The sequence below is a fragment of the Saccoglossus kowalevskii genome, chromosome 4 (assembly GCF_978046115.1).
Source record: "Saccoglossus kowalevskii chromosome 4, keSacKowa6.1, whole genome shotgun sequence".
Lineage (NCBI taxonomy): Eukaryota > Metazoa > Hemichordata > Enteropneusta > Harrimaniidae > Saccoglossus > Saccoglossus kowalevskii.
This window is the reverse complement of record NC_140644.1, coordinates 18,075,142-18,095,140: the sequence shown is the minus strand read 5'-3', so window position 1 is coordinate 18,095,140 and position 19,999 is coordinate 18,075,142. Positions and strand designations below refer to the sequence as shown.

At 35.1% G+C, this 19,999-nt stretch overlaps 1 protein-coding gene across 1 annotated transcript in view; it reads right to left on the bottom strand.

Moving 5' to 3' along the window:
* LOC100372095 (NEDD4 family-interacting protein 1-like) overlaps positions 1-19,887 on the bottom strand; it is a 23,036-nt gene extending 3,149 nt beyond the window's left edge. The window contains exons 1-4 of the mRNA XM_002739754.4: positions 19,724-19,887; positions 15,455-15,563; positions 12,904-13,004; positions 1,638-1,716 (exon numbers count right to left, since the gene is read on the bottom strand). Of these exons, the coding sequence (XP_002739800.1) occupies positions 1,638-1,716; positions 12,904-13,004; positions 15,455-15,563; positions 19,724-19,750 (316 nt within the window). The 5' untranslated portion in view covers positions 19,751-19,887. The remainder of the gene's footprint in view (positions 1-1,637; positions 1,717-12,903; positions 13,005-15,454; positions 15,564-19,723) is intronic.
* Positions 19,888-19,999: the final 112 nt, after the last annotated feature.

Below are 19,999 nucleotides of genomic sequence, written 5' to 3'. Positions count from 1 at the left end.
AAACATTCCTAGTTTGCTGTACGATCAACAGAAAAATAAAACAAACACAAATGCATCGCTTAGTAGTAAATGATCACGGTAGCAAAATCCGGTCATGCTGCATTCCACGGTTACGATTATTACTCAGTAGTAATTATAATAACGTACAAAAAATAAAATGCAAGTAAAATTCAACTTAATTTCATCGTAAGCGAATGATTATGGTCGCATGTAAACGCTCGATGTCACGATGTCTGCCATGCTTCCTGTCTAGGACTTTACCTGAAACGTGTTCTTTGACCTGATAGGTCAAGTCGTTAATTAACCAATCAAAATGCTGGATGATGCCAACGTGATCAAATTACCATAGCTCATTTAAATAATGTATGAACACAATGCGGAAGTGATTTGCCGATGTTTGCGATCTTTCGGCTTTGATTTTGGTGGGAAAAACGGCATGATTTTTTTTTCAAATCAAGAAATTAGTTATTTTTGGAAAGTAAACTGAGCATTTAAAGAATAATTTAACACTGTTTACTGTGATAACAGCGCATTTGAAACAGAACATTTTCGCGTTGTTTTAATTTCGTTTTTATGGACTTACTGTGAAATTAAAAACCACGCGAATATTTTCTACAGTAGACTAAAAAGACATGTTTCAAGAGATTATAGACTGATTTCTCAAAATTTGTTAGAAACAAAACCAATTTTTTTTTACATTAAAGTCATTCGTACAGTAACAGTGAGAGACTTCCGCGATCGCCTCTATCGCTACTAACCGGTAACCTGTAGTCGATCCGCCGGCGCCCAATTCACGATCATTACGTCCCAAAATTTCAACTCTGTCTGGCGCTTAATTGAGGTGTAAAATACGATGTTTTCGTGGCACTGGCGCCTAATTGAAGGCGGCGCTTAACTGGAGACAAATACGGTAGTATAGGAGAGTGTCTTACAGTGAAGCTAGCAACAAGAAGTAGCGCCTTCTTTCAGCACAGGAATACAAAAATATGCATATCAAAATCTCATTTTTTTTTACAGTGATTAGATACGTTAATGGTAACATTTTCCATGCTACCTGTGTTTGAAAGCCAATGCTACATGCACCTGTGTTTTTCTGAAATTTGTCCAGACTTTTCGAGAAAATTCATGTAAATGTGTTGAGTGCTGTTATGAAAGTGCTGTCCATTCATGGTGAATTTAGTCCAAATTAATTATCTATCATGTTTCCATACAGGGACAGATTCATTTTTATTAATATCAATGCTAATCCACACCAAATACTGTAAAAGGATTAATTATTCACTAGGTTTTAATTTTGCTTATTTCGCTGACTGGAAAATGCGCTAAATTAAAACCCAGTGAATATGTATAATAAGCATGGAACACATTATCTAAATGTTAAAACCGTGAATTTAAAACCCACTGAATATGCCTGAATGGTAAATCAGCGAAATTTAAACCCAGTGAAAATTAGTCATTTTACAGTATGTTCTATTAGAAGCCCATCTTCAATAGAAACGCACATAAACCAAAAATTAAATTTCTTGTATACTGCATCATTCAAATACATACAGTACATAATTTTCTATATATGGTATAACAGAGTAGAGGGAGTGGCGCCAACAGTCACAGGAAGTACAACTTTTGTGACAACTTACTGATAAAGGTACAGATAAACATGACATCCCCGCCAAGATCCATATCTACATCATGCTCCCGGGCTTCAGGGTCTTGATTCTGATAAAAGACAAAAAAATATATACATCAGGTTTAAGTAAAGAAATTCAAAAGTCACTTTTCTCTCTCTCATATTTACAAAAGTTTATTTTACATTAAAGAATCAACAGCTGCATTAAGGACAATTATTTTCATCCATTTTTTTTTCATTTTTTTATTTATACACCAAGCAAAATTTATCCGGTACAGAATGAGTGAATCTATTGTAACATGCCATGTATTTATTACTTGCAAATTACTAAACTGATGGATATGACATTTTATTTGAAAGAAACTTCATTTACCAGCAGCCAAAAAGTTATTTACAATGTACATAACATTTACCTGTATACTTAGGGATGACATCAAAAGATTGATGTCGGATAAAAAAACTTATTTCCTTTAGTTTGGGGGTGGGGGGTTTTGACCTCAAAAAGTTTCCATCCTACAAAAACGATTTTATTTTTTAATGAAGTCAAAAAAATCTTGGAGTATTTGTAGTTCTATCCAATCATGGACAGAAATAACTGAAAAGGGAAAAAAACAAAAGAAAAATGGTTTGGTTCGAGTGTAAATCTGTGCATCAAATGAGGTGCATTTGTAAACTCTCTTTACATCCACCCGACAACCAACTGTTATGCAATACTACTGTCCGATTATCAATTTGTATTTAATGGTGAATGTAGTCTGACGCCATGACCAATATTTATCAATTAAGTTTCAGTGGGGGGTAGGGGGGGTTTGAAAAAAAACTAAAGGAATTAAGTTTTTTATCCGACATCGATCTTTTGACGTCGTCCCTTACTGTAGAATACTTAATTTCCGCTTAAAATTTCACTATTTTCACTTACGGGATGCTTCAGTGAAAATCAATGAATATGACTTTTTTTACTATATTTCACATTCAACTCATAAAAATATTTTAGTTCATGACCATTATTAACAGAGACCCAAACCCAAATGGGAATCTATATAAGTAACAGTGAACACCTGTTGCACGTACTGTTGTGACAAAAGCAGACACACAGAACTATCAGATGCAAGAAAATTATATCCAACTAATTCTTGACGATTTAGGAATGTTTATTGACGAGTACAATCACAAACTTAATTCACTATTATAAATAGTATCACTGTGTGTTCACCGTAGTTATTAAAAAAATAAAAACAAAATAAAAATATGCTCAATATTTTGGTTGTATCGAAAAAGAATACATTTTAAACACCTTTCTTTCCACATGTGCGATATAGCGGTAAGAGCGTCTGAGTTGAAGGGCACAATACAAGAAAATTAGTACAATAATAATAAGTACCTATTACTCACTGGTACAGGATTAAAAAAAAAACAAATTTTAAACTTGTTTTTATGTGTATAAATCAATGAACATAAGGGGTAAAGTGCATGTGTGTTTACAACATCACTGAACTACACAAAGAGAAACACAGCTGTGTAAAAATAAATAATTTTCATTGGCATTGAAACAAGGAAGACTGCAAATTTGCATTTATGTAACATTTGAACAAGTTTAGAAACTATGTTATTGCAGCCATTGTCTGATTAGGTGTGGTGTTTCAAAAAACGTTGTCTGTATGTATGCTTGACCCATATCCTGACTATATTACTAGACATGCATGCAACTGTATGTAGGTAGGCATTGGAGCATGAAACCATCCGTCAAGGTGAAGTTGACCCCTGAAAGACCGGAGACACCACGACTACCTCAACTAAGCCCATGTACGTCATGTCAGGTTCAACTATGCACCAATTCAATACGCTATAGTGTGGAGAACTAAAGCCCCCGCCAGTGGCATGCTATTACAGCGATGTGACTGAATAGAATACACCTAATGCTATGTGTGAGAAAAATAACCAGCTACAGTGACGTCTGAATACACCTAGATTTGAAGAAGAAAAAACAAAATCAGTGAAAGGAATCACATTCCGATCACAGTAACCCCGAAGAGGTTGTTATGGATATGACACGATTTTTTTTTTTTTGCTGACTTTGGGTTTTCACAATATGTCAGGTTCAATTTCGCCAGTTGATAATAGCCAATGACAAAATAATCCAAGCAAAACAGTCTTTAACCGTCAATTCTTGCGTGGATGACAAGGAGTCTAGGTGAACTTGGGTTACTGAAACACAATTGCTTTATGTGCGTGACAGTTATCATGATCTATATACACGACAAACGCCTCCACTTTTTTTTTTTATAAAAAGATTCTTTCATACATATGTACTATGGAAAGAATAATAAAAAAAGTACATTGGTTGATAAACATGTTCTTTCATAGGAGGATCAAACAGACATGTGGCACACAATACACCTGGTACTTCGAAAAGTTCGCTCAAAGTAAATATCTATCAAATGTTTATTTGTTACATAAGGTTTACAGCAGGCTGCATAATTCTCACCATGTGCAACTCTGTAAAAACTGAAAACTGCATGACCAAGTAGACATGCTCGTATAAAATCCAGCAACTGCATGTTTGAAATTCTACAAGTGTACATGTACATGTATCTCTAAAACCTGTACCCTGGGTAGTAAGTTTTGCAGGTCAAATTATGCGAGTGTTGTTGACCCAACAGTTGTCTGAATCAGAAACATACTGCCTCAATTCAAAGCTTTAAAAAAAAAGAATAGATTTTTTCGTTATTCAATAACCAAATTTTAAAGAACTTTAAACTCCAAACATTGAAGGACACAACAATCTTGATAGTCACTCCCCTATATGTTAATCTACCGACAAACGAGAGCATGACACAGCAAACAAAAAATCCAAGCGGGGATCTTGTCGCATGATAAAACTGGTACAATTTATCATTTAGTACATGATAAAAAACACACCACTCAGACATGGGAACTATGTCACTGCTTGCACGCTTCACATCAGTCAAAGCCAGACTGCTTCATATCGCCCTCTAGTGTTGTGTATTACAATAATCCTAAACCTTTGTTTATTAATATCTTGTGATCATGTTTATCACTGGCATAGACATAATCTGTGAGTAAACAATAAAAGCTAGCGATTGTTGTTCATAAGTAACGCAGGTATTTCCAGAAATTTCGCAATGCTATTGTCATGTGACTGTATAAGCAGACACAAAATTTGACTTCACAGGCTAAATTTCCACAAAGCTGTCAACTTTTAATTTCAAATTTCCTGTTTTTACAAAATAGTCACAAATAATCAATAGACTACATGGCTACAGACTGTGTCCTCACGAATGTGATAAAATCATTAAACTGGAAATTAAGCTGTATATAAATACAACATCTGAATATTCGACTGTAAAGATCTACAGTACAAAAGCAGACACAACAGCTGGGACAGTGTGTGCATTGCATCACACACTCACGGTTGGTAAGAAATACAACTTTATTTATTTATTTAACACTTTATTTAAAGAGGGTAGGCCAATATACAATAAAGTAATACACACACCTATGTCACGCTATAAGGTTATCAATTGGTATTACTTTTTCGTATTGCTGGATCATTTTCCAGTTGTGAGCAGATAATACTACTAAATGAAATCTAATCAACAAGCTGTACGAATAAGGGATATCAGGTGATAAGCTTGTTATCACATTACTAACTCACAATGGAGAAATTGTGATTTTACGAAAGTACCCTTATGAATTATGTACCAATTTATGCTAATTAGGTAGGACGTGCGAGTGCATCAGAAGATGCGTGTTTGCTGTTATAACCACCAATGGTTTTAAAAGATTGGCAGAGATGTTATCCTCCTTAAAAAATCGTTTCAAAATAAACTTTTGAGTCATCATCTTTATAAGTTATCAACACTGCACAATGGGAGTAATTGTTTTTATCCAGTCTGAATACTATGCTACTGTCGTACAATTCAGTTTTCTCAGCACAATGTTTGAGCACTTAGACAGATGACATTTTAGCGTGCATAATCGTTTAGTGTGAACTATCAGTTAGTGATAATTCACACCAAACGTCACTACTGTTAATAATATGCACAATAGTCATGTGATTTTACTCAAAAACATACAATTTTATTTATTATGTGGGTTTGGTCGGCCACATTCCAACTTGAGTTAAGATTTGAGTGGAACAACTTGAACTTGAACTCTCACGAATCACTTGTTAACATAAACTGCATTTATTTGTGATTGAAACGCTTCAAATGAAAGTGTAAACTTCTGATAATTACAGAAACTTGTAGAATGCCATAAAACATGAACATTGCATAGTAAACAGATGAACTCAGTGACCCACATCTGAGCACTGACTAACACTAGACAGAACTACCGTTTAACTTTTAAAAGGGAAATGGAACATTATGGTGTTTTCCACGCAGACTGGGTCAACCAGTCAGTTGACTAAATTAATAATGGAATATCAGTCAGAAAGGGAGGATAAAATGTTTTTGATTGATTTCTATACAAACTGGAGCAAAATAATCGGAATTACTCATTAAATTGGAACAAATCACATAGATCAATAAATATATAGAAATTATCAACATCAAAAACACACCTACGGCTTATTATGGTTTCAACGATACACTGATTTGTTTACTCATTACAGAAAGTAAACCCAAGCAATATAAGTTAAATCGGTTTATCATTTTGGGGCTTCAATTCATGAATAATTTTGACTGGTATGATTCAGCATACTGTATTCGCTCTATTAGTAGCACATGCATAAATTACAGAGAGGCGTCAATAGTCAAAATAAATATTTTAATGATTAGATATACAGCAAATATGATTTTTAGTTTATTTTCATTGGAGATGCACTTCTAATAAAGCAAATACGGTACGAATAAATAGTAGCAGCTTACAAATAAACACGACTAAATCCAAGGAATGTTGTTGAAAAAGACCCAGCTTTGATGACCATTAATCAAAAGATATCAGTGAGGTCAAAAGATAACACTGGCATGAAATCAAAGCACTAAGCTAACATAGAACAACAGGATAACACAGATGTTGTGTATTAAACCACAAAAAAACAAGATAGGTAGATTCAGCTAGTTGTAACTTGTTTTCATGTTTCTGTTGGTGTCACCTGTGTGGTTAAAAATTTTGAATTTCCAGTACCGGCTTTTTTCACAAATTTAATAGAGACGCCTTGGAATATACACATAAACGTCACTTGATACACAAATGTAGGACGTCAGCCATAGTGGCTTTGAAAAGCGCAACCCAGGGAGGCGAATATTCACAAAATGGTTTCTGTCTTAGAAAGACATCATTAGGATGAAGTGTCGAATAAAAGAGATGATTACAAGATGACTTAGCAATGAGTTTTTGTTTCCCAAACTGACTTCATAGCATTTAGGATATCAGTGGTTTGGGTGTTGAAATTTCAATTGGACCCGACCATATTACAAACCCAGTGTTCTCCCCACATAGAACAAAGCATGGCGGCACCGCCATGCTTGGCGACCCGGCCGCCACACTTGGGCTCGGACCGCCATGCTTACAACTTCACCGCCATGCTAATAGGATGCATTGTTTACGTCCATTTGACCCGCTCACACGTAGCACTGCATAAATTATCACCGTCTACGCCACGGCGGTTTGAACTTGCCGGGACAAATTAAACTGTCCCATTGTTAAACACGTGTGAAGTACAGACGCTGTCAATGGGGAACAAATTGTCACTCAAGTTGCAAACACCGAGATCTATACGACTAAACATGTAAAGGAAAAAAAGGTGATGCCGCCCGGCTAAAACGTACAATCACCGCTAGCACAGCACAGAAACGGAAGCGTGTAGAAACACAGAAACGGCGTGAGGCTGGTTTTGATGAGTCGTGGAAAAAGACATTTCCCTGGTTAAGGTCAGTTGTTCAGGTAAGATTTCGTAATTTTAGAAATAAAATGCCAGTGTGTGTATGTTTTGCTGATCGTAAGAACACCGAACATGGTAGGACTACACCGATTTCAATCAACATCTTAGACACGAGGCTGGTATAGACACGACATGAAAAAAAAACATCACTCGTTACTGTCAACTTTTTTTAGATTATTTATGGATATCTTCTTAGATTAATGGGTACGCGTATGTTTTAATTTGTCCAAGCAAAAAAAAAATCGAATTTTGTAATCTTCCGGTCACATGTTGACCTGTGTAGGTATTTCCAAGATGGCGGCCTGTCAACGTCTTGCGAACGACAGCTGCTATCATCACGCGCTATGATCGATGGAATCCCGATTTGTATACATAATTCTATTGTTACGTTTTAATTTTAATTGAATAGTGACCTCATGTTTTTTTCCCTCGAAATTCCCGAGTCTCCTTGTCGTTGACCTGACAAAACCAACATGTAAACAACATGTTTTGCAGACGAAATGCTATCCATACGGCACTGGGTTCCCGATCGTGGCACAATTCAATCGTTATGTTTACATTTATTTGAACCTCAATCCTCATTGTTTTTTTTATTATTTATCATTTTTTCCCACTAGGAATGTTGTGCAGTTAATGCTCAAAGCACAACATGATTGCAAAGAGTGGATCTTCTTTATGGAACAAAGTCCCGTGCAAGTCTATGACGATCGAGTTTAACTACAGTAAGGCAGCCAATGTTTGGAGCACAACAAAGTCAGAAGGATTAGTTTAGACTAAGTTTTATGGAACAGTTCACATTAAATGACGATCTTGTCAAATTATGGTATATTATGGAAAGTATTATGTAATTTAAATAAAGTCTCTCATACATTTTAATACTGTCTTGTATGTTTGTTTTTGTGAGAGTGAATCCTGAAAAATATGCAAATTAGCATCCAAATTAGACCGCCATGCTTGCCTCTGAGCCTGGGGAGAACACTGCAAACCACCCTCTGACTTTCAATTTGGAACATTGCAACACATAACTATGGTTAATAATAAGAATTTTACGTCACTTTTTAATCAGGCTTGAACCTTCCTATTGTTTAATATGCAATGGGCTTGATGACTCAGTGGACTCAGTCAACTTACAAACAACCTCAAGGGGGAAATATGCAAATATATTTTATGACATTAATAATACAAGCATGATGAATTACAACATATATTTATATATCAGAGTTTATGAACTAATACATTTATTATGAAAACCAGTCAAGCTATTTTATTTCATTTCAAAATCATTTATTATGGATGTTCAAATAACCTGTTACGATATCATTTAAAACAAATGCTCAAATATTATCAATATGCTAAACATTTTGAAAAGCTGGTAGTCTATAATTTTTTTGGTAGTTTGAAGCCATCTATTGAGTTGTGAATACATGTATTGTATCAACAGAAATCTTGAAACTAAATCCGAAATGCTGATATGTAAATTAGATGTAGCAGAGTTAACAATATTCTGCATGTATCAAAGTGATGACTACCGGTAGATTGCGGGCAAGATCATCAAAGTTGTATAAAAGATTTCACAGTAAAACCTGACTTTTTTTAAAAAAAATTTCCACCTGGAATTCTACAATCAACACTAATTTCAGTTCGAACTGAGCATGCCCAGGGGCAAAATTATGAGATGTGTTTGTTTAGAATATCTCTCCTCAAATTCGAGTTTGAGTAGCCATGTTTGTTTTGACTATGCACAGGATTACTGCAGCTAATACTTGGCATAGAAACAACACAAATTTTCTCTGGTATTTGTAAATAACTGTCTCTTAACTGAAGAAAATTAATACATTTTTACTACAAGCAGCTGTTAACAAACAAAATTTGATTCAACAGAAAAATAACTCAATACGTAGTAAAAAGTTTCAAGAAAATGCTTTACTCAGAGTATTCCAACTGCAATCTGAAGATGACATTGGCAGATTGCCTGTATCATCCAATAAAAATGACAGGACCATAAATAACATTGTGTAGATTACACAGCACGCACCGATAGTGACTAACAATTCCATTAGAGTGCATTATTATCAGTGTTTACATGTAACGTGTTAGCAGACAAATACTTGTAGGTCACAGAGGCCACCTTTGCCTTCTAGACGCCACACCTGACTGTCTCAGTATTTGACAAAAGTAAACACACATCACAATTTCAACTCGCAACATTTTTAGATGTAGAAATCATAATACTTTGAAATACTAAATGACAAAAAAGTAATCATTCAGCCATCTAAAATCAAAACTCAAAATAAAAACAATGTATTAAAGTGCCTGTGAAATGGCTGCTATTTTCATGCCTAAAATTATCCATTGATACATAAATAATATTAATTTTTATGTTTCTAAGCATGAATTATTTTTTTTAAGTGAAAAAATGTGTTTTAAACTCAGTCTATGACAACTTTATTTTTGTGTATTTTAAAACGAGGCTCCTCATTAGCTTCTCATTTGCATAGAGAAATTCCCCTTGTGATGTCAAAAGGGGAAGTCGCATGGCAGCTTGCATTGCCGATGCATGTAAATAAGGCAAATTTCTTGTGCAGTTTTCTCGTCTTTGACTAAATTGTCACTTATGTACTTGTTCGTCGGGAAAGAATGGACCATAATGAACTCATAGTATCAATTTTTGTTGCATGGGGTTGAGTTAGATGCGAAATAAGAAGCTGGTCACCGTGATCGTCACCGACTTTGGCACACGTTTGTACACTGTTGCTGGACAAAATAGAATTTGACGTCGGAATTATCTCGTTATTTAGCAGGTTACTAGGCACGTCACTACACTGTTTTATTTCATCGATCATCTGAGTAAAACTTTCAAAATTAAAATAAAAGAGAACATATTTTGACATTCTAAACATTGGACTATAGTGATCACTATAAAATAATTAAAAAAAAACGACAAATCACAGTTACTAAATAAATGACAGCCATGTGGAAATAAATTAACATTTTGTTGAAATAGGTGAATGCGTTGGGTCACGGTGAGGGCAAGTGCGTTAAAAGCGACGTTTAATTGGATAACAAAAATAATCGAGATCGACACACATACAGATAAATTCAGAGTGGATTCGAGTTAGTGTGATCCATGGCGTAATTGTCATAATTATAACATCGTATTAAAATTTTATTTGGTGGAAAGCCGACCAAGCCCGGATTCTCATTTCATAAATTATTACGCAGATCAAGCTGCAAGCATGGAGGTAAACAAAGAACAGAGGTGTGAATTTGACATTCAACACCAATCCCCAAACAATTCAGAAACTGTTAGCCTTCGAAAATGAAAACAATTAGCAGTGTGTAAGGGCTGTGTAATTTCCTGTTCGTTCGACGCTTAGTTTTCGTGTCACTGTCAAAATTATTGCTACCTTTTACTTAACAGGGACTAAATAGTATCTACAAAACGATAATCAGGATCGAAAAAAAAAATCAACTCATTTGAAACGCTTGCCGGACGTCTCTCTCTCTCTCTCTCTTCTGAAATCCGCCTCGGTTTTCATGGACGAGAACAGTTTTTCCAAAAAAAAGAATCTGAGGTTAAGTGATGTCGCACCTTCAGATCGATTAGAAACGTGTGAATACATACACTATGACTATATGTTTCACTGCAACTGCCCACAACACAACATCTAAAAACTCTCTCTCAAAAAAAAAAAAAAAAATAGACAAAAAAAAAAGAAGAAAAAACAACAACCGAAAAAATGTATATCGTTTAAAAGTGTACTGAATGACCAGTGTTATTACGGCTCAGGGGTATGACCTCCTATCACATTTTTTCATTTGGTGGCGCACTTTCGGCGAGAGTCGGAAATCCGGAAACAGTCAACCGTTTCACGATAGGTGGGCGTGGCTACAACACGAGAAATATCCCAAATTTACTTGGATACGAGTAATCATTTTCAGCAAAAAAATCAATAACTGCCCATTTCAGTGGGACACAGATCTAAAATGGGAAACGTGAGGGTGGGCATTGTACAGGCACTTTAAACACCACTGTTTTTTCTTTAACCAAAAATAGCCTAATTTGCAATAATGTGTAGAAAATAATATCACTATTTAACACAATGCCTGGTTCAAAGTCACTGATTTATATGTTACCAAAATAACAATAACAAGTATGAAAAATATACAAGGTGATTATTTTATGTAGCCAAAAAAATATGATTTGTCAAAATAAAATACATGTAAACCATAACAAGTTTTTTATTTAATTTTTGGCATCAGTACTTGTCCATGAAGAAGAACAGTATGATATGGTCGTTTACAATATGTGTGTGTATTACAATGGAGCTATTGAGGAATTTAAGGAAAAATACTGGCAACTAGCAGAATAAACTAATATGCTACGTTCTCAGAAAATTTGCCATGAAAGAAACCAAATAAAGTGAAAAAGTATGTGGAAATGAAAAATAAATACATTCACAATATTATATTCAATTACAAACACTCATGGTCAACTAATCTGACAGCCATGTCTGTTTTTCTTGCTTTCCACATTCAGTACAGAAACACCCAGAATGCACCATTTCCCTATGCAACTTAGATGCTAAATCATACGGCACTAACAGGTGGCATTCCCTCCAGGGGCCTATCCAAGGATCCTTTCAGAAAGAATGATAAATTTATTGTTTATTATTGTAACTATGACCCCCCCCCCTCCAATTAACTAATGACAATTTTCGTTTACCATGTGCCAGACTAAGGGGAACATTACAGGACTTTGGGGGGGGGGGGATTACCAGCTTTCATGACTCTTTAATCACTTAAAGAGATATGGATTATTTCAGAACTACAACATTGAGTTCATTGTGAGTAATAACAAATCAGAAGAAGTGCAAACTATATTGTGTTGTTCACCATACACTGTGAAAACGACAAACCAACCAGCCCTAGACAAAGAGAAAACACCCCCCCCAAAAAAAAACTATTGTACCAGTCGTGATGCAATGCAATAAAGGTCGCCTTTTACCTACATATTTTAATAAACAACATCTTTATTTTAAAGTTTAAATCTATAAAACATCCTGAGCATATACCCAGAGCTCCACTCATTAAATGTCTAAAAATAATGGGTGGGTGGTACTATTTGTACAGTGTAATTGTGGGTGGTATTCAAATAAAAGTAGCTAGATTTTTTTTCTATTGTCCTTCAATTGTTTTCCATTGCTATATATGCAAATTAAATATGCTAATTGGCCGTCCTCCTTGTGGAGAACACCAAAACCCACATGCATGTCTTGTGTGAACTTTGAACCTCAGACCATTAGTGATCCGAGTTGAAACCATTGTGATCTGCAAGTACAAACATATGCTGCGTAATGTAACTCACCATCAGAGGTTCTGTGTCTTTCTGTTTTTGTACGTCATCGTAACTTGGTAAAGTGGATGCTATGTTGTAAGGAGGTGGATCTGTATCGTCTTTTGGATCTTCTGTAGACATAGAAATGAAAAAGGCCATTGCTGAATACAGTATTTACTCTATTAGAAGTGCATTTCTAATTAAAAGCAAATAACACTGGTAATTGTCAAATCCATGATTCCTCGATTCAGTTTACACTCATGGCCAATCACACAACCGTATTTGTTGGTTCTAATTTACAGCTCGAAAATAATTGCACTGCCAAAACAATTTTATTTGAGTGTGATATTTAGCAATTCTTGTTGCAATCAAGTTCACCTTATTATCAAATAAGTTACAAAATTTAAAAAGAATATATTGTATACCTATTTTGGTGCATGAAATATTGATAAAGTTCTTTACCACTACAATAGAGCAAATACGGTACAAGGTTTCCCACTAGACTATAGCAACTGGAAATGAGAATCAATCTACCGTAATTACTTTAGTAACACATACATGTAGTGATGTATCCATAGTCAAAACAATTTGAATGATACTAATGTATTATATAAATTTTAGCTTTATGTTCACTTTTGTTAAAGATATGCTTCCAAATAGGAGAAAATGTGGTAAATATAATACCGTATTACCCCGGGCACGCGCCCAGGGGCCTGAACATACAAAATCGGGACAAAATTGGGGGTGGGCGCTTACCCGAGGACCACCCCCAAAAAAGATTTTAAAAAGTTGTTTTTGTGATCGTATGATAAGGTCAAATAAAGGAATGCTTTCGTACACTTTGTACACATACTTATTTCTTGATTTATGCGAGATTTCAATAAACTTGAGCACTCGGTCAAGAACTGTGGGAACACTAAGACACGGGTCGAATTTCAAGAATAAAACTTGTTTTATGTCAGCGAATGAAGTTGTATTACTCACTGAAATTGGCTACAAAGTATGGTAAGTATTATAATCAATGCACGGTTACTTTTTTAGTGCCGGTAACTGTGATCAGTGCAAGTCGAAACGACCGGGAAAAAGTACCGCTGGTAATCCAAGATGGCGATGACCTCATTAGCATAATTTTGTTCACGCACGTATTGATACATCGCATCGTAATTACTGAAGAATAGCAGACAGGGTTATGAAACAAATAAACCTTTTATTACTGATGTGAAATGTTTACAAACTATTGTTAATACATAAACATATCCAAATGGCAATACATAAAAAACAGACTGAAAATAAACTATGGTCGACCTTATTAACATGATTTATTTACGCACCCACACACGTGACAAAATTACAAAAATAACGATGATGCAACAAGTTCCCATCGTCGGCATGCCTCATTATGGTTATCGTAATGGACTTGAGGTCGGCAAAATGTTTTTTCTTCAACGACAGAAAAATAATCCACATGCTGTGATGAAGGATGGAAAGAAAGTAGAAAGTTTTTGACGTGATGTCTTAAAAGTGCTAGCTCCCGTTATGGATTCACAGTCAGCGAAATACTACGTTTTGAAACCAAGGCTAAGTGCTTCAAACCACTCACCAAGGTATGGATCGTTGCAATATTGGATTCATCGTGAATGAAGAGAAAGCAGAACGTGTGCGCCACATGCTGCGTGGTTCATCTTACGTCGTTAAGTTCCAATGAGTTGTTACGTAAAAACACAAACAAAGCGCCCCTTTTCAGGGCCACCACACACTCCAAAAAGAGAACTATTGTAACAAACACACTATTTAAATAAATCGAACGCGTTCGTTTTTGACAAATAAAACTTAATTGTTGACCCCGTTCTTGGCTAAAAATCACCCTGGGCGTTTAACCGAGAATGTCCCCAACATGTAACTTTTGTGAAAACAGGGGGGTGGGCGCTTGCCCAGGGAGGGGCGCATGCCCTGGGTAATATGGTAGCTGAGAAGTTTAAATGACAAAATAATGTGTACACACATACTCATCACCAAAAGTGTCATCAAGTACACTACTGTTGTTTCTTTAGTGCTGTAATGATCTTGATGAAACATTCACCCAGGTATGACAAGAATATTACATTATTTAAAGAAAAACATTCACAATATAAGGCCAATGTTCATTTATCTACATTATTTCAACTCAATATACATGCAGCTTCATGAACATTAAAGATCCATGCAACGGAAGAATAAATTCATTATAAATTATGAATTAAAAACACATGGGTGATTATTTGCAGTGGGCAATCTACATAGTTTTCTGAATGAACTTTTTGGGACGTAACTTGGATTTTTTTTGGCAGATTTGCATACTTTCGGCAAAATTTATTCTGCCACTGGTAACTGCTGTACCTGCAAATTTCTCACTAAACTTGTCAATGACAGATGAAATCATGGCAAATGTTGTTATCTGTTTTTATTTGAACCAGTGAATCACTGTGTAATAAGTATTTCTTTTGTATGCTATGAATTCATGCTTTTGAAAAAACAAATTCTTTTACTACTGCGATTTAATTTTTACATTGGGTATGCATGCATAACTTGTTAGTCTAAATACCTGGTGGCACTGGAGTACTTGGTCTGGTGTCTTCAGGAGACGGTGGGGGTACAACCAATGCCATTATAACTGCAGATGAATCTTCATCATCGTCGTCATCTATATGGAGCTACAATAAATAGTATAATAAGCAAATTGTTTTGGTCACTTTCAAGTTGTTACTATGGCTACACATTTTTAACAAACTTGTCATTTAAAATGGTCTTTGAAAGCCTCAACAACTTTGTATGGAGCAAATATAGTATCTCTGTGGCAATGTGCTCTTATCATGTGGCGGTCATTGCTGACTGTTTACAGTCTAAGCCTCGTTTTTACATTGATAAAAGGTAATGGTGGCAGATCTTACTTAACCTGAATGCAAGGCTTGGCACACAATTTAGCCAGCAATGATCTCGGTATTACGGTATAATATATGTGTCAGAGCAAACTGGAAGTAATGTATCCACACTTGATTTCAGTTTTCAACAATATATGTTATGTGGCATATACATGTACATGTACCACAAAACATCAAAATAATGGTACCATTATTTATCTGTTTTGGATAATACTTTAGAATATCACCAGAACAATGTTTTGGCAATTTTTTTCTCAAAAATGTACAATAAACTGCTTTTCACATTTATGCCTCGTGTCAACACCAGCCAGTCTGGCTTTCTTATACAGTAGTTCAAACTACATTTGGTATCGCAAAAAAATATTATACGTTTTCTATTTGCTGTTCAAAAAAAATTTAAATTTGTATTCTTTTAAAATCGCAGTCTAATTTTTATGGAAAACATTATTGTCAAGCGGTTTAAAAAAAAACAACTTATAAACTGTGATATTCTGACGTACAGTACTACGTGTCACCTTACATGATTAGCGATCCCTATATACTGGAGATAGCAACACATTTTAATATTAATAGCGACGATTTTAGCATACGTGAAATTCTTTTTTTTTACTTACAGTATGGTGCAAGCATAAATATAGTCATGTGCCAAAAAAAAGTGCAATGCATATAGATCAAAACATCCCCTCTGTCAACACGTTTTTTTTGTTAATCTAGGGTTATTTTTTTAACAAAATTGCAGACATTTTACAAAGCTCCATCAGACTGACACTGTAGTCATGTGTGAAATCCCCTAAACCTGCTGCTGATTTGTATTCTACTAATTAGTGAGCTTTTTTCGGCACCAAAAGATCAGATGCTGAAACATTGCACATGAGCGATCATTTGCAGTGGGCGATCTTTCAGATAAATATTGTATTGTAAAATATTTGTATACGACACCACAGTGACTGCGTACAATTGTGAAAAGTGATATGGGACATCTACTCAGTACAACCAGCATTCTAACCATACACAATATTTATTACAATATACATATGTTGAGATTGCCTATTGCAAAAGATGCATGTACAAATTTTAATAGTATCTATGACAACAGTTCCAGACTTCATTTTACCATAACTCCCTGTATCAACCTAGATATTCATTTTCTTGTTATATGTAATTTTGTAACAAGACATTTAGTGCATTCCTGGTGTTGGTGTATTAATAGAATACTTTGCTTGTAGTGCTAAAGAACTTTGTCAATATTTCATCATTTTCATGCTCCAAAATTATACTGAAATCTTGAACTAAATGAAAGCTATGTTTTGTGCGCATACACATGTGAACAGTGACTTGTTGGCTTGTCATTTGCACTTGAAGTTACTGTAAATTATTTTATTTTTTCAACTTGGAATTTATTACTGAAAGAATGAATTAGTGAGAATACCCCTTCTATTCTTTTCCAATATTTTATGTTTAACTCACCAAAAATCAGTGAAAAAAACAGCCAAAATATCTTTTCAGCGAAAATTAACTAAAATAAAGTTTTCACAGTAATATATTATGATGTAAAAAAAAAATCATGTTGTTCGCTACATGTATACATTTCTGTTACAGTGTTCTCCCCAGAAAAATGTATCAGAGTGGCGGCTAATTTGCATATAATTTACATATCATTAGCATTTGTCTGAAGATAAAGAAAACAATAATGACAGGCTTGCATGGATGAAAATGTGTCTTTATTTTTTAACAAATTTATGTAGAAGATTAAATGAATCTGCTGCTGTGTGATTTCTATGTAATGTTGATTCTTCGGACTTTCATGGAAGCCCAGTGATCTGCAGCTTTTGAGAACGCCGTGATTTTCTTTGCTTCCCACTTCTATTAAATGACATGGCCTTCTTGTGCATCTCCGAGTGTGCGTGTTTATCGATAGCATATTTCGTAATAGTTATACATGGCATAGAATTCCATACCAAAGAACTATTTCTGGATGTTTTTAAGTTGAATTTTCCACATATGTGTCACAGCATTCCTAAAAGATAAGAAATAGGAGCGAATCAATACTTGTATTTAAAAAATATCGTCACGATCAACACGAAAATAAACAAATTGCCGCCATTTTGAAAAGTCGCTAAACTTAAAAATTGCCACGATAAACTTTACCCAACTATTTCAAAACACAATACTAGTATTAGTTACTTTGATAAATCGTAGCCAACAATTTTTGAACTTCCAGAAAGAAGGTCGTTTCCAAAAAAATGTTTTGACGATCGGCAAAAAATGAAGCCATACAAAAATTTACTAAACTAGGTCAAAACTCGCTTCCAAGTAAAACGCTACAAATAAATACTTTTTTTACCTTTGCCATCGGATGTTTCTCTCAGCCACGTATATTTTGTTGTCCATTGTGCATCAAATCTAGAGTTTATTTTTTTGCACTTTTCGTTGTAACATCATCTTGGACACGTTTAGTACCACTGCCGACAAGGGTACCGGTGACCGTGTTGCTGGTGGGTTTATCGCTCGCAACCAGGGGCCCAGCAGGGCGTTCTACGCGGAACCACAACGTAATATTTCTGCTGTTTGACATCGTTGCTTCTTCCAGCCAAATATGCTACTGAGAAAATACTCGCTATTACCCCAATTAAATAGGGCGAAAGTGTTTATTGTCGAAGTACGAAGCTGTATTAGTCCATTGTCTTTGCGTAATCACTGACATGTTTCCATTCACACCTGATTTGGCTCACAGTACCGGACGCTGATGACGCTGACTAACAGATTCGCACGTGTATTAACAAGCTAAAAGAAAGAGTAACAGGAAATGCCACAGAGTAGCGGGCAATCTCTCAGAGTAGCGGCATAAATAATGGAGTAGCGGTCCCGCTACGCTAAAACGCTTTGGGGAGAACACTGTGTTAATAAAACAACTTGTGGACAATGTTGTCACAGCAGTTTATAAGCTACATTTGTAGTGCTGACCAGCTAGTGACATTAGTTATCAGATATTTGCATGCCGGTTGGCTTTTGCTTTATCACAGACAGTGCACTGACCTAAACTGATCCATTACCTACCCCAGGACTCAGTGTTGTAAGAGAAAGCAGTATTTACATTCGGCCATCTGCTGCTCTGTCAAACACCGCTATGAATTCTGTTGTAGTAAACAAGAGTGGATGCAAATAACAAATTCATGTAGACTGGTTTTGACCAAACTAAAATACAATTTTAATGACCAAAAATCAATCTCTATAAAATTATCACTTTTAATTTGGAGCAATTTGTTTGAATTACCATGTATAAGCATGGAGGACGTATAAGTAACCAAATCTTAGATTATCGCTGTTGTACACATGTAAATCATACATATTCTGTCTCCCATGTCCACTTATTTCTGCTATAACAGACTTCATGGCGATGTTTTCGTCCACTCTTTCAATGACATGGATTCAGAGCTACCCATAACTCAGATCCATTTGTCTTAATTACTATGAAGTACAATACTGCATGCTTGTGTAATTATATATCCCACAAATCATTGCAATATCCACTTCCGGTATTCGTACATGCAGTACATGCCTAAATGTTTTAATTTTGGTTAGTGTGGATAGAGGTTTACTGTTATATATTATTATGTTATGATTTGTAATCTTTTTTTTTATTAATTTCAATAACTGTATTGCAATAATATATAATAAAAGCATTGTGATATCTCAGCAAAAATTCGCATAATTATATTAAAATTCATAATTATACTTGATTACTTGTATAGATAGAAATATTGTATAAACTATAATCATATGTTATGTTTATTTATAGCACAAATCGATATAGACATCTGACAGTCATATGGGCAAGTGATATATTGTCCTGAAATCGAAGGTTCGATCGATTTGCATTGTGGAATAAAAACATTCTATTTTCTATGTAATTGACCAAAATATAGCCTCACCTCTTCATATTTTGGTGGTTGATCCATGTCTGCTGTTTTCTGTCCCTCCGGCTTGTCTCACAAAGTGGGGAAAGTCGATATATTATACAAGAGAGCGTAATAGAAATTCACAAAATCACGAACCCAATTTTGTTTTGATGGCACAAAGATGGCGGACATCCGGGTGTGTGTCGCCAAAAGAAGTCACGTATTTTCTCGCGATGAGTTAATTTAACGAGATCCAATATGGCCGCTCTCATAGAAACATGCGGCTTCGATAGTTTTTTTTTGTGATTT